At 41.7% G+C, this 15,783-nt stretch overlaps 1 protein-coding gene across 2 annotated transcripts in view; it reads left to right on the top strand.

Annotated features, from left to right (window-relative positions):
- Window positions 1–403: 403 nt before the first annotated feature.
- The window catches only part of LOC120409311 (inter-alpha-trypsin inhibitor heavy chain H3-like), a 46,718-nt gene continuing 31,338 nt past the window's right edge, over window positions 404–15,783 (top strand). The window contains exons 1-6 of one of the 2 annotated variants that reach the window (XM_039547130.1): window positions 404–548; window positions 3,862–3,882; window positions 4,972–5,138; window positions 8,899–8,952; window positions 9,218–9,322; window positions 15,278–15,440. In XM_039547130.1, coding sequence (XP_039403064.1) covers window positions 456–548; window positions 3,862–3,882; window positions 4,972–5,138; window positions 8,899–8,952; window positions 9,218–9,322; window positions 15,278–15,440 — 603 coding nt within the window. In that variant the 5' untranslated portion in view covers window positions 404–455. The remainder of the gene's footprint in view (window positions 549–3,861; window positions 3,883–4,971; window positions 5,139–8,898; window positions 8,953–9,217; window positions 9,323–15,277; window positions 15,441–15,783) is intronic. The other variant, XM_039547131.1, reaches the window with a different exon arrangement.

The raw sequence follows: 15,783 nt of genomic DNA, 5'->3' as shown, positions 1-15,783 counted from the left end.
GTTCCAGCCCCCTGTCCCTATGCAGTACTTGGTGATCAGACCTGGCACTAAGCTGTCTTGCTAACTGACCCTTTCTGCTGCTGCTCTCCTGCCTCTCCCTCTCCAGATGTCAGGTTTGGGGGGTGGGGAGGATTTTCCCCTCCATTTCTCCCTCTCAGCCTATGTGGTGCCATGCCAACTGGCCTAGTCTGGGGAAAACGGGCTTCTCCCACACTCTGACCACTTCCGCATTTGCTGCGGCATCTGCCTTTGTCTCACACCTCTCGTCCTCAAGTGATATAGCCCTTCCCCCACTTAGGGAGTGGTGCTGTCACTTTGGGTAAACAACTTTTTCCGGCCATTGTTTGTTTGAACTTGCTGGTTTCCTATTTAACTAAATGTAAACGTCAAACCTACTGTGAGGTTACTAAGCTGGGGTATTTGCTTTTTCTGAGTTGGAACTTTAGTTTTTCAATATGGATAGTGTCTTATTTTATGCTTTGTTGGCATCTATTGCAACTACTACAAATGCTGAATTTGTGGTAGCACAATTCAGGAACATCATCAAGGTAGGTAACTTTTATTTTAAAGTCGGGTCAATTGTTTTACGTGGGATGGAACTACTGTAGTTGACAATATATATTCCCGAAGAAAGATTTATGCTGTACAAAAATTACTGAGAGTGTCAGAGTTCAAGAAGCAGCCACCTAGTCTGACCTCCTGCACATCGCAGGCCACTAAACCTCACCCAGTTAGCCCTGTATTGAGCCCAATAACCTGGATTAGACTAAAGTATTACAGCCCTCCCGAGACTCAATTACTGTGGGCAGAAAATAGGAATGATTTGTGGTGCACCAATACCCAAAGCCCCTGCAATAGCAGGCAATTCATTTAATGAGCTATACCCAGATAACCCTAGCAAGCAACCTGCACCCTATACTGCAGGAGGCAAAAAACAATACCCCCAAACAAACCTTACTAAAGTCAAGATTTACCACATCTACTGCTTCCCCCCATCCACAAGGCTTGTGTCCCTGTCAAAGAAAGCTATCAGGTTGGTTTGACATGATTTGTTCTTGACAAATCCATGCTGACTGTTATTTATCACCATATTATCTTGTAGGTGTTTGCAAATTGATTATTTGCTCCATTATCATTCCAGGTACAGAAGTTAAGCTGACTGGTCTGTAATTCCCCAGGTTGTTTTTATAGAGGTGCACTATATTTGCCCTTTTCCAGTCTTCTGGAATATCTCCAGTCTTCCATGAATTTTCAAAGATAATTGCTAATGGCTCAGCTATCTCCTCAGTCAGCTCCTTGAGTATTCTAGGATGCATTTCATCAGGCCCTGGTGATTTGAAGATATCTAACTTGTCTAAGTAATTTTTTACTTGTTCTTTCCCTATTTTAGCCTCTGATCCTACCTCATTTTCACTGGCATTCACGATGTTAGATGTCCAATCACCACCAACCTTCTTGGTGAAAACTGAAACAAAGAAGTCATTAAGCACCTCTGCCATTTCTACATTTTCTGTTTTAGTCTTCCCCCCCTCATTGAGTAATGGACCTACTCTGTCCTTGGTCTTCCTCCTGCTTCCAGCGTATTCGTGGAATGTTTTTTTGTTACCCTTTATGTCCCTAGCTAGTTTGAACTCGTTTTGTGCCTTGGCTTTTTTAATTTTGTCCCTACATACTTGTGTTATTTGTTTATATTCATCCTTTGTAATTTGACAGAGTTTCCACTTTTTGCAGGACTCTTTTTTGCGTTTTAGATCATTGAAGATCTCCTGGTTAGATTGGTCAAAGCCAGGAAGAGGCTTATTGGCTGCTGGCAGGCTCTTGGGGTCAGAGTTCTGGAACAAAGCTGCACAGCCACAGCATACCCAGGGTTATGAGGCAGATGGTGACCAAGCCCCTTTCTGGCCAGGGTGAACCCCAAGATATAACAGGGATACACAGTTATCTACATTTACAAATAACATTAAAGATGTCAAGCTTTTTAACAATATCCACAAGGGAGAGATGAATCTAGCAAAGAAATGCTAAAAAATGGTCTAACGCACAGCTCAGCAGCCCAGTATAAACATTTAGCAGCGCATAGCTCAAAATGCTGCTCACCTCTACCAGCCAGTCCAGTCAATAACTATCTTGAAAGCAGGGAAAAGACTGTTCATCTCTCAGTCTGAGTGGCTGTTCTGCACCTTATTCCTCTGTTCAAAAGCAATGTCCATGGTTGTCTTGTTCTTCTACTACGCAAGAGCAGCAGCTATTTAATTGCCTGGAGGATTTCACCACCTTTTTCCAAAGCTTTGGTTTTAACTTCCATGGATTATTCCTTGCAGCTATGACATTTGTAGCCAACTCTCTGTGGTGTACAGGCTGTTTCTAGCCCAGGCTGCTCGGGTCAGGTGTTTCTTATTACTAATTAAGCACAGGCAGGCAGGCAGGCAAACACCCTTCAATGTAGGAAAGGCTCTGTTTCAAGGGCTACTATCTACCACAGACATGCATGAACAGCAGTTAGCAGAACAATAAAGGAAGCTGGTGTGTACTGAATCATGAGGGGCCAAAGCTATGAGCTAGGCTGAGGTAAGATTAGGGTGGTGGGGTTATTAGAACAAGACACCACCACAACCAAAACCCCCCAGGAAGGCAATTTTGAATTCACTACTGAAATTTGTGGGGAGCCAGTAGAGTTGTTTGAAGATAGCTGATGTGATCTCTCTCCTTTGTACATTATACAATAGAACATGCTATTTGTATAAATGAAGGGGAAGACCCAGTGTAAATTAATAACTGTTGCAAATTAGCAAGGCAGCAAATGAACACCTAAGAAATGAGGGTGATTACATCACAAAGCACAGAAGCATACCTTGCCTTTTAGGAAATGAGTAGTTCCAGTGAGGTCAAGGGGACAGCTCATGTTTCAAGTTAGGAAAGTGTTTGCTGATTCAGGGCCTTATTTAACAAGTGGTGTTCAGTTTTAGTGATTTCTTATACTTCCTATCTAGTAGTAAATGTTCTGCAGCAGAGCTTCTCAATTTTTCCTTAAAGTGGACCTCATGAGTTTTTTCGTATTCAAACTTCCCTACCTGTTTGTGATCATGCAGACCACTGTCTCACCTCCCAACTGCAATTATAAACATTTTGATGGTAACCACAACAGTTGTTTAAATGGACAAGTCATAGTGGGAGAGAAAATTCATATTTTTAGTTTTCTTTAGACTGACAAGTATTTTGTCTACTTGGAGGATGTAGCATGGCTGGGGGTAGGGACAGAAGTTAATTGCACTCACTTCACCTCCCATCAGTTGTTTTTTCCTCAAAGGGAATCCAGGACAGCCAGCAGCCTGTGACTGTATGGCCCTCTGCAGAGATAATGTTTTATCCAAATAAGTTGTTAGTGCTTTGAGAACAAGCCTATTACATTTTTGCTGAGCACTGTTGGGTGGACTGCAGAGGCTTTCTTGTGAGAATTATGGGTCAAGCAGGATGACAAAATGAGAGTGAAGTGAGTGAGGTAATATCTATTATTGGACTAACTTTTGTTGGTGAAACAGACAAGCTTACACAGAGCTCGTCTTTAGGTCTGAAGAGCTCTGTGTAAGCTTAAACACTTCTCTCTCACCAAGCTGGTCCAATAAAAGATATTACCTCACCCACCATGTGTCTATAATATCCTGGGAGCAGCCTGGTTACAAAACACAGCAAACAAAAATGAGCTGTGAAGTTCTACTGAAGAGTAGCTATATACGTAAGCAGTTAGAAATAAATGCAGGAGCTGGCTGGGGAGTGACTTGTCCTCCACTACTTCACCTCTATGGCCAAGATAAGTATAGCTGTGGGAAATTTATATTAATTTCTTTTTATTTTAATTTACAGAAACGAAGCACCAGTGATGTGGTAAGTGCTCCCATGACCCAAGAGGGTGAGTTTAAGGCCTTTTGGGGTGAAAGGTGCTGTTACTTCTCATGCTCTTATTATGGGTTTAAATCCCTTTATAGGAAATGACTTTGGCTCATTTGGAAGTCTGTAAGTAAGTAATAATGCATATCTGACCCTGTTATGATGTAGAGTCCTTAACCACCTATTGACTTGGTGGACTCTACCTGAGCTCTGCATCCACATAAAACAGAGTTAATATGCAGTCAGTAATGATGGCTGGTAGCAGTGTTTCTCCCCTTCCCAGCAGACTAGGTACCACATGGTTATCTTCCTGTAACTCTTTAGCATTTGGGGGCATTTGCTATGCAGACAGGACCTCCTCCCATACTTGTGTACAGGCGTGCTGGGATGATTTTTATAGTGGGGGTGCTGAAAACCAAACTGTAAACCCTGTATATGATGGAAGCCACTTCAAGCCAAGGGGCACAGCAGCACCCCCAGCTCCAGCATGTTTGTGTAGCCAGTTTGATTGAGCCTCCTTCCTCTGAGCACTCTGTGGGGGAGACCATCCCAGAATCCATTGCCCGGGGTGTTGCTGGTGCGGTTTTCTGTGCATGTCACCCATGCATTCTGTCTCTTGCTGAAGTACGATGGGCAAGCTGCCCAGAATTTTCCAGAATGTGCTTGTCCAAACATGGCTAAGCAGTCTGGTTAATGCAGCCACACAAACATGGTTGTGTTGTAAGGGGAAAAATGCTATTTTGTGGACACAACCCAACCATGTTTTTTTGTTACAAGGTTAGAGGATTGTCAAAAAATTGCTTATAAAAAAATTGTTGCAGTTGTAATGTAGATGGAGCTTTAACTCATCAAGCACCAGGGCTTTTACCCACTTATCTCTCTCCCCATTACACAATATATTAAATAAAGAGACAGAGTAGCTATAGGGGTAACTTAGCTTTCCTCATTCTAATAAAGTTCCTTGCCCCGTATTGGAAGACAGCTACTCTTTCTGTGATTACCATTGTCACATGAGTCTGTAGAATGGAGTTAGAATAATTAGCACAGATTTTTCACTGTAACCAGGGTTTCTCTTTCATTTTTCAGATCTTCAATGGCATAGAAATCTACAGCATGAAAATTGACAGCAAAGTGACGTCTCGATTTGCCCACAATGTCATCACCAGTCGAGCTGTCAATCATGCCAGTGTGTCTAAGGAAGTGTTTTTTGATGTGGAGCTGCCCAAGACGGCCTTCATTACCAATTTCAGCATGTAGGTAGTTTGCTGATAGCTTGTCTCGATGAGGTTGCCAACCCTCCTGGTTTCGCTGGGAGTCTCCTGGAATCATGCCCCCTCTCCCAGAGGCTACTAAAACCAAACTGTAAGATTTTAGGTGCTAAAAGTCCGGCAGCGGGGCTAAGGCAGGCACCCCACACCCTCACCTCCTTCCCTACCCCAGCCAGGAGCCCCCTTCCTCACCCAAACTCCCTCCCAGAGCCTGCACCCCACACCCCTTCCTGCAATCCAACCCCCTACTGCCCCAGGCTCAGCCTGGAGCCCCCTCCCACACTCCAAACATCTCAGCCCCAGCCCAGACCCCACACTCCCTTCCACACCCCCGCCTGGTAAAAGTAGTGGGGGGAGGGGAAAGCGAGTGACACAGGGAGGGGAGATGGAGTGAGTGGGGTGGGGCCTCAGAGAAGGGGCGGAGCAAGGGTGTTTGGTTTGTGTGATTAGACAGTTGGCAACCCTACTCTCCGACTTGCGGTATTGTTTTTTTCACCTGCACAGTGATGCAATTTATATTTAACTCGCCTTCTCATTTAAAAATGGCACAGTAAAATGTAAAAAAGATATGCATTAGTTAGGACTGTCAATTAATTGCAGTTAACTCACACAATTAACTCAAATTAATCGCGATTAAAAAAATTAATTGCAATTATTCGCAGTTTTAATCGCACTGTTAAACAATAGAATACCGATTGAAATTTGTTAAATATTTGGATGTTTTTCTACATTTTCATATATATTGTATTCTGTGTTGTAATTGAAATCAAGTGTACATTATTTTTATTACAAATATTTGCACTGTAAAAATGATAAGCAAAAGAAATAGTATTTTTCAGTTCTCATACAAGTACTGTAGTGCAATCTCTTTGTAATGAAAATGCAATTTACAAATGTAAATTTTTTTTAACGTAACTGCACTCAAAAACAAAACAATGTAAAACTTCAGGGCCCACAAGTCCACTCAGTCCCACTTCTTGTTCAGCCAATCACTAAGACAAACAAGTTTGTTTATATTTACAGGAGATAATGCTGTCCTCTTCTTATTTACAAAGTCACCAGAAAGTGAGAACAAGTATTTGCATGGCACTTTTGTAGCTAACATTGCAAGGTATTTACGTGCCAGATATTTTAAACGTTCATATGCCCCTTCATGCTTCCACCACCATTCCAGAGGACATGCTTCCATGCTGATGATGCTCGTTAAAAAAATAATGCATTAATTACATTTGTGACTGAACTCCTTGGGGGGAGAATTGTATGTCCCCTGCTCTGGTTTATCCGCATTCTGCCATATGTTTCAGAGTAGCAGCCGTGTTAGTCTGTATCCGCAAAAAAAACCAGGAGTACTTGTGACACCTTAGAGATTAACAGATTTATTTCAGCATAAGCTTTCGTGGGCTACAGCTCACTTCTTCGGATGCATAGACTGGAACATACAGACAGGAGATATTTATACATACAGAGAACATGAAAAGGTGGAAGTATGCATACCAACTGGAAGAGTCCAATCAATTGAGATGAGCTATCATCAGCAGGAGAAAAAAAAACTTTGAAGTGATAATTGAGATACCCATAGAAGGTGTGAGGAGAACATAACATAGGGAAATAGATTAAATTAGTGTAATGACCCAACCATTCCCAGTCTCTGTTTAAACCTAAGTTAATTGTATCTAATTTGCATATTAATTCGAGTTCAGCAGTCTCTCTTTGGAGTCTGTTTTTGAAGTTTTTTTGTTGCAAAATTGCCACCTTCAAGTCTGTCACTGAGTGGTTAGAGAGGTTGAAGTGTTCTCCCACTGGTTTTTGAATGTTATGATTCCTGATGTCAGATTTATGTCCATTTATTCTTTTGCATAAAGACTGTCCAGTTTGGCCAATGTACATGGCAAAGGGGCATTGCTGGCACATGATGGCATATATCACGTTGGTAGATGTGCAGGTGAACGAGCCCCTGATGGCGTGGCTGATGTGATTAGGTCCTATGATGGTGTCACTTGAATAGATATGTGGACAGAGCTGGCATCGGGCTTTGTTGCAAGGATAGGTTCCTGGATTAGTGTTTATAAACACTAGTTATAAACACTAACCCACTCCTGTCTGTGTGTTCCATTCTATGCATCCGAAGAAGTGAGCTGTAGCCCACGAAAGCTTATGCTGAAATAAATCTGTTAGTCTCTAAGCTTCCACAAGTACTCCTGTTCTTTTTGCATATATTTCATGTTATAGCAGTCTCGGATGATGATCCACCACATGTTCATTTTAAGAACACTTTCACTGCAGATTGGACAAAACACAAAGAAGGTACGAATGTGAGATTCTAAAGATAGTTACAGCGCTTGACCCAAGGTTTAAGAATCTGAAGTGCCTTCCAAAATCTGAGAGGGATGAGGTGTGGAGCATGCTTTCAGAAGTCTTAAAAAAGCAACACTCCAATGCAGAAACTACAGAACCTGAACCACCAAAAAAAGAAAATCAATCTTCTGCTGGTGTCATCTGATTCAGATAATGAAAATGAACATGCGTCAGTCCACATTGCTTTGGATTGTTATTGAGCAGAACCCATCAGCATGGATGCACATCCCCTAGAATGATGGTTGAAGCATGAAGGGACATATGAATCTTTAGCGCATCTGGCATGTAAATATCTTGAGATGCCTGCTACAACAGTGCCATGTGAATGCCTGTTCTCACTTTCAGGTGACATTGTAAACAAGAAGCAGGCAGCATTATCTCCTGCAAATGTGAACAAATTTGTTTGTCTGAGCAATTGACTGAACAAGAAGTAGGACTGAGTGGACATGCAGGCTCTAAAATTTTACATCGTTTTATTTTTGAATGCAGTTTTTTTGTACATAATTTTACATTTGTAAGTTAAACTTTCATGATAAAGAGATTGTACTACAGTACTTATGAGGTGAATTGAAAAATACTATTTCTTTTGTTTATTTTGCAGTGCAAATCACTTTTGTAATCAAAAATAAATATAAAGTGAGCACTGTACACTTTGTATTCTGTGTTGTAATTGAAATTAATATATTTGAAAAATATCCAAAAATATTTAAATAATGATATTCTATTATCGTTTTACAGAGCGATTAATCGCGATTAATTTTTCTAATCACTTGACAGCCCTAGCATGAACATTTAAATAAAAAAGAAGCACTGAAAACATGGACCAAACTGTTTAGCATTGGCTTTCTTTTGGTGCTATTTCAATCTCTTTGTTTGTCAGAGGTATTAGAAATACCATAGCAAAAATGTGTGTACCAGGAGTAAGGGCGGGGCTAGTGTTTTATAGCTACCTTGCATCTTTATAGTTAGAGCTGTGTCATGCCATTTACAGTGCTAAGCCCCAGTCTCAGAAATTCTGTCTGCTTCAAAAATGTTTGTTTTATTCTGGGTTATTTTTAATTTAATCTACAATTTAGAATGAATTTACATTTCATGAAAATGACTAATGTCTCTCCTAGATAAAAACTTTTCACTGGGGAATTTCTAAAAGAACAAATATACCTGAAGCCCTTTTGGGGCTTTATGTCTGTGCAATGTACAGCCAATGTAACACCTATCTGATCCTAGATATGTGCACTAGAAGAGCACCTCTAGATCTACAGCATTAAAACTAAAGGCTTCACGCTTGAAGTATTTCAGCCAATGAGTGTGCAAAACATTGGATATTTGATTATGTTAATTGAAGTTAAATAATTAATTTTCTTTTTTCTTTTCTTTTTTTCCCTCCTAGAAACATATGTTTGCTTTGCTGCAACCAACATAAGGTTTGCAGCCAGCATAAGAGGTTTGCCTGGAAGCAGAGGAGTTTGTTTAAAAAGAAAAATATTCTATTAAAATTAAGAGCCTAGTAAATAAACCATCCTATACTCAACAGACTGCTTTAAATACAGCTCATACATATGTATTAGGATGATAATTTGTCAAGCACTTGACTAGGGTCTCTGTGCAAATCTGGTACTAATGACCTATTGTAAACTGTCAGGCCAAAAGGTTTGCCTGTAAAATATAGATACATTTATCTTCACCCAGTTTTTTTGTTTCATCTGCAGGACAATTGATGGCATCACCTATCTTGGCAATATAAAAGAGAAAGAAGCTGCCAAAAAGCAGTACGAGAAGGCGGTTTCACATGGACATACTGCAGGTCTAGTCAAGTAAGACTCAGATCAGCGTGTACACCCTTATAGCATCGTTATTCACTTCCAGTCCCATAGGAAAAGTGTGTTCCTGTGTTTCATGGGAGTAATTTGAGAAGCATATACAAAAGAGCACTTACTTACCTTACAATAACTGTGGTTCTTTGAGAGGTGTTGTCCACACAGATTCCACTTCTGATGTGCAAGCACCACATGTATGTGAAATTGGATTATTTTTGGCTAGCAGTGTCCGCTGGGGCTGTCCTTGTGCCCTGGATATCCTCACATCCTCACTCCAGGGCATAAAAGGCCAGAGCAGATTCAGCCATTCCTCAGCTCTTTTGCCAACATGGAATCCTATTGTTGACCAAGTCTGTATAAGCAAGGAAGGAGGGTGGGTCTTGGAAATTGAATGAGCTCTAGCTTACATGGGTGGATCTAATACAGTTAGATACCCATTTAGACAAACTGGGTGGAAATGGTGAGACCCTTAGCCCTATCTGCAAAGGCTACAGACAGTGTGAGGGAGCAAAGATGATCATGATCATCCCTGTTTGTTGACATAATGTATGGCTGTGGGTGTTCTCCATTATCAGCTGGATCCCTGAAGCAAAAGTAGAAATGCTGTGCATGCGAGATATATGGCTCCGAGTGCCAGGATATTTATGTGAATATGAGTTTTCTGGGGGGACCAGAGGCCTTGTGTTTGAAGGTGTTCCAGATGAGCTCCCATTTGAATGTGGAGGCATCCATCACCAAAGGATGCTCCATTGCACACCTAAAGCAGGTCTTTACACTAATCTGATGAGGAGAGGACTTCTTGCAGAACCTTCATTTTCATGTCCATCTGGTGCTTGCTGGGTAAATACATGGATTTCAGCCACCCTTGCAGATGGTTGAACTCTAGCATACTGAGTGATGTAGATGCAAGAGGCCATGTGACTCAAAGGCTGCCTGAGGCATGCTCTTGCAGACATCTCTGGGTGAGCCGGCTGATTGATGAGATTCACTATGTACTCACAGGTACCTCCCCTGCAGTAGATAAACTCTTGCTGACCTCAAACCTTACACAGCTCCTATTCTCTACTTTGGGTTGGCAAAAGTGTGTTGTGGGTTTTTTTTTGTTTATTGTTTATTTTTATCTTGGATCTCATTGTGGTGAAGAATCCTAAAATCACACAAACTCAGTTGGTCACCAGCTGGGGAATTTTCCTAAGATCAGCCACTCATCCAGGCATGGGTCTTCCTGAATGCTGTGTTGTTTTAAGCTGGCTGTGATGATGGATTTAGAGAATATTCTCAGTGCCATGAAGAGCCCAAAGGCCAGCACCCTGTATTCGTAGCGAGTCTCCCACTATGAATCTTAAGTATTTTCTGTGTTCCGGGTATACAGACAGCTGGGAATAAGTGTCCTGAAGCTTGAGAGCCAAAAACCTGTCATGAAGATGTAACAAGGGGATAATTGAGGCCAGTAACCATCCTGAACTTGAAATGAAAGATGAATCTGTTGAGATGTCTCAGGTCTAGAGTAGAACACCAGCCTCCCTTTTAATTTGGGATTAAAAAGTAATGGGGGTAGAACCCCTTGCCTCTGCATTTCATGTATTCCAATGCTCTGAATTGCAGAAGAGAATTCACCTCCTATTTTAACAGTATGTCATGAGAGGGTCCCTGAAGAAGGCCAGGGAAAGGAAGGGACTGGAATTGGATAGAATACCCCTTGTTTGTAATTTCCAGGACCCAATGGTCTGATTATCATTTGGACCTCTTTAGGTATTCCAGAAGATTGGAACTGTGAAGCCCTGTGTATCACAATGGAAGTGGCTATTGTATGTGGCACTGTATCAGAGACATCTAAAGCAGCCTGCAGAGATGTTTGGGCCACTAACTCTCTTTCAGACGCTAGAGACTTCAGTTCTCCCTATGTTCCTGAGGAAACTGCTCTATGCATTGTGATATCTTGTCCCAGGACATATAGTTGTATTTTGACAGAAACATCTGATAATTCAAAATGTTTATTTGGACACTAGCCGAGGTTGTTGGTGCCAAGGAGTTAGTACTAGGGGAAGTGCACACCATCGTCGCAGGCAGAATCATGAGAATACATGGACCATCCTGTGGTGCTAAGGTATCAGAGGATCCTGATGTGGGCCATTAGCCACCTTTTGGCTGAGGGGCATAAGAGACAGAGATGTGTTTTTGTGTCTAATTTTGCTGGTCACTGGCAAGGGTGACCTTAGCCTATGTTCACTGTGGGGGTGATGCTCTGCCTACTTCTTTCCAATGATGACTAGGTGGAGGAAGACTTGTCTGCTCTGCCCGATTTAGTAGTTGAGGGGTTTTGATCAGTTTGATGAAGAATGAGCCTGGCAGCTTGATGCAGAGCTGCAGTTCACAGGAGCACTAGCCGAAAGTGACTGTTCAGGCTTTTGGGGATCTTTCACCTCAGGCTCTGAAGAGGCCTTCATCAAGCACTCTACAAGACAGGGCTTGAGCTGGGTCTTCCTCTCTTGCTGCATTCTCTTGGAGAAGGAACAGCAGATCCATCATTTGCCAAGGATGTATCCTTGGCCAAGGCAGAAGTAGTACCTAGAATGCCCAGCATTGAGCAGGATAGCATCCTCACAATAGGAGGCTATCCCTATGAGTCCTGAGTCCTAGCACCAAGGGTATCCCCAAACCTATTCTAAATTTTAGGAGGGTGACGGGATTTGCCAATGGGCATAAACAAAAAACTAATAAGTATACTAACTATATTAACCATTATTAACTACCCAAACAAAAGATTGTATAGAAGTCAGAGTAAGTGAACACTACAGGATTTCTGTCTTGCTGCCAAGAACAGTAAGAAGGAATGGCAGGACAGTTGGGCCTGCACTGCCCTGTATGCCGTCTGGTGGGGGGTGCAAAGACTATCCAGTGTGCAGGTGCTGCCCCAGTGGGCATTGCTATCCAAAAAGAATCTGATTTCACATGCATGGGACACGTGAAACCCAAGAGTGGAATCTGTGTGGACAATCACTCAGATAAGAAACCATTTTTCTTAGTCACCCTGATATGGCATTAATTTTGGAATTAACTCTGCATTTCCTTTTACCTGGGGACTTCAGCAAAGTGCCAAACTTGACAAGCATTAATTGTGTCTCATCACACCACTAATATTTTCCTGCCTCATAGGGAGGTGTAAACTGAATAACATATTTTATTAGCAATGATCTGCTGAATCTAATATAGGCATTTATACTGAGAACACCACCACAGTATCTTAGTGCCTATTTGACAAGATTAATGTTTTTAAATATCACGTGGCAATTATTTGACAATTGGATGTATGATTGTGTGAAATGGTGTTAAGAGACCAAATTTAATCTCATTCCAGCCATTCAGTGGTTGGATTTAAACTTTGTTCTCTGTGCTATGGCCATTTTATTGTCATTCCTAACTCTTTTGGGGAATTGGTATTCTATCCTATTCAGGTCTTCTACCACATGCATCTCTGTGTTATCTATATAGTCATTGCAAAAAGAGGTGTGCATTTACAACTAGACCGGTAACTTGAGATAGCTATCTTGGTTTAAAAATCCTAGTGGAGACAGGGCACAGGTAGTGTTTACCTTGGTGTAGGTAGTTGAGGTCAACCCCATATGAGGGAAAGAATATAGCTAGCTAAGTCAATCTTATATCTTCCTGTCTGGGGTTGACCCTGGTGAGTTACATCAAAGTGAAAATGACCTGTGCCTTGTCTCCACCAGGTTTTTACATCAAGACAGCTATCTCAATTGAAAAACACATCTATTAGAATTAGAACCAATCTATTAGAATTATTTGAGGGTGGATGTGGGTGATCCAGTGGATACAGTGTACTTAGACTTTCAGAAACGCTTTGACAAGGTTCCTCACCAAAAGCTCTTAAACAAAGTAAGCTGTAATGAGACCAGAGGAAAGGTCCTCTCATGGACCAGTAATTGGTTAAAATATACGGAAAAAAGAGTAGAAATAAATGGTCAGTTTTCAGCATGGAGAGAGGTAAATAGTGGTGTCTCTCAGGGGTCTGTGGTGTCCCCCAGTCCTTTTCAATATATTCATAAATGATCTGGAAAAAGGGGTAAACAGTGAGGTGGCAAAATTTGCAGATGTTACAAAACTACTCAAGATAGTTAAGTCCAAAGCAGACTGCGAAAAGTTACAAAGGTTTCTCTCAGAACTGGGTGAGGGGGCAACAAAATGGCTGAAGCCCTCTATACCAACATTCCACACAAAGATGGACTACAAGCCGGAAGGAACAATATTCCCGGTAATGTCACGGCAGACCTGGTGGCTGAACTTTGTGACTTTGTCCTCACCCACAACTATTTCACATTTGGGGACAATGTATACCTTCAAGTCAGTAGCACTGCTATGGGGACCCGCATGGCCCCACAGTATGCCAACATTTTTATGGCTGACTTAGAACAACGCTTCCTTAGCTCTCATTCCCTAACGCCCCTACTCTACTTATGCTACATTGATGACATCCCATGGAAAAGAAGCCCTTGAGGAATTCCACCATGATTTCAACAATTTCCATCCCACCATCAACCTCAGCCTGCACCAGTCCACACAAGAGATCCACTTCCTGGGCACTACAGTGCAAATAAGGGATGGTCACATAAACACCACCCTATACCGGAAACCTACTGACCACTCTACTTACCTACATGCCTCCAGCTTTATCCAGACCACACCACACAATCCATTGTCTACAGCCAAGTTCTAAGATACAACCGCATTTGCTCCAACCCCTCAGACAGAGACAAATACCTACAAGATCTCTATCAAGCGTTCTTACAACTACAATACCCACCTGCTGAAGTGAAGAAACAGATTGACAGAGCCAGAAGAGTACCCAGAAGTCGCCTACTCCAGGACAGACCCAACAAAGAAAGTAACAGAATGCCACTAGCCGTCAGCTTCAGCCCCCAACTGAAACCTCTCCAGTGCATCATCAAGGATCTACAACTTATCCTGAAGGATGATCCCTCACTTTCACAGATCTTGGGAGACAGGCCAGTCCTCACTTACAGACAGCCCCCCCAACCTGAAGAAAATACTCACCAGCAACCACACAACAAAAACACTAACCCAGGAACCTATCCTTGCAACAAAGCCCGTTGCCAACTCTGTCCACATATCTATTCAGGGGATACCATCATAGGACCTAATCACATCAGCCACACTATCAGAGGCTCGTTCACCTGCACATCTACCAATGTGATATATGCCAGCAATGCCCCTCTGCCATGTACATTGGCCAAACCAGACAGTCTCTACGCAAAAGAATAAATGGACACAAATCAGATGTCAAGAATTATAACATTCAAAAGTTAGTGCAAAATACAATTTCATACAGACAAAATGAGAACGTAAGCACTTTGTCAATAATAGTGTGCTGTGACACTTTTGTATTTTTATGTCTGATTTTGTAAGCAAGTAGTTTTTAGGTGAGGTGAAACTCCAACTCCTGAAAGGTGTACATAGTCTGGAAAGGTTGAGAACCACTGTCCTAGAGTGTAACCTCTAGCCGCTAGATCCTGCAAGGTGCTGAGCACTCTTGTGAGATGCTGAGCACCCTTAACCCCTACTGACTGCAATGCACCTATTAGGATGAAGCTCCAGATTCTCAGTGCTTTCTAGTTCACACTGTGAAATCTCTCTTAATTAGCTGGCCAATCCAAGTTACTTTCAAGGAATGTCTACTCAAAATACCTACTTCTGTGTAGATCAGATTTGAAACTGTAGTTTTAGGCATGTTAAAAACTACAAGAGCATTACATTCATATTGATTCTTAAAACAAATGAAACCAGGGAAAATATTTAATGGTTAGTATAATGCTGTATAGTGACAGCAATTTCTTATTGATAAGAAAAAGCATCCAGGGGATTCTTATATTGGTGTTTTTTCTGATCTGTGGTTATTTCGCTCAACATTTCTAGGGCCTCTGGGAGAAAAACTGAAAAGTTCACAGTTTCAGTCAACATTGCAGCAGCCAGCAAAGTCACTTTTGAGCTCACCTATGAGGAGCTTTTGAAACGGCACTTGGGAAAATATGAGATGTTGATTAAAGTAAAACCGAAGAAGCTAGTCAAACAATTTCAGGTAAATTGTTCTGGGATTTCATTTATATTCAGCAGCGTTTATACAGAGCAGTTAAAAACTCTAGTAGAAACAGTGGGCAAAGAAGGGAATGCTTCTAGGGAATGCCAGCTAAGTGTATATCTTAAGCTGTGTGCTCCAGGAGATAAATCCATTTACCATTAATAAAGGTGAGTACAAGAACAAATAACTAATGTTTCAGCTGTCTGAGCAGCCTTTATCAAAGGTTTTCTGTTCATTTTTTTCCACAGCTGTTGCAAAACAATATGAAAGAGGAAGTTATTGTAATGCATTGACAAATGCATGTGATCAAGGTTCCCTCCTGTGGCTGGCTCCAGTGATTATA

The sequence above is a fragment of the Mauremys reevesii genome, linkage group 7, assembly GCF_016161935.1.
Source record: "Mauremys reevesii isolate NIE-2019 linkage group 7, ASM1616193v1, whole genome shotgun sequence".
Lineage (NCBI taxonomy): Eukaryota > Metazoa > Chordata > Testudines > Geoemydidae > Mauremys > Mauremys reevesii.
This window is presented reverse-complemented; position numbering and strand designations above follow the sequence as displayed.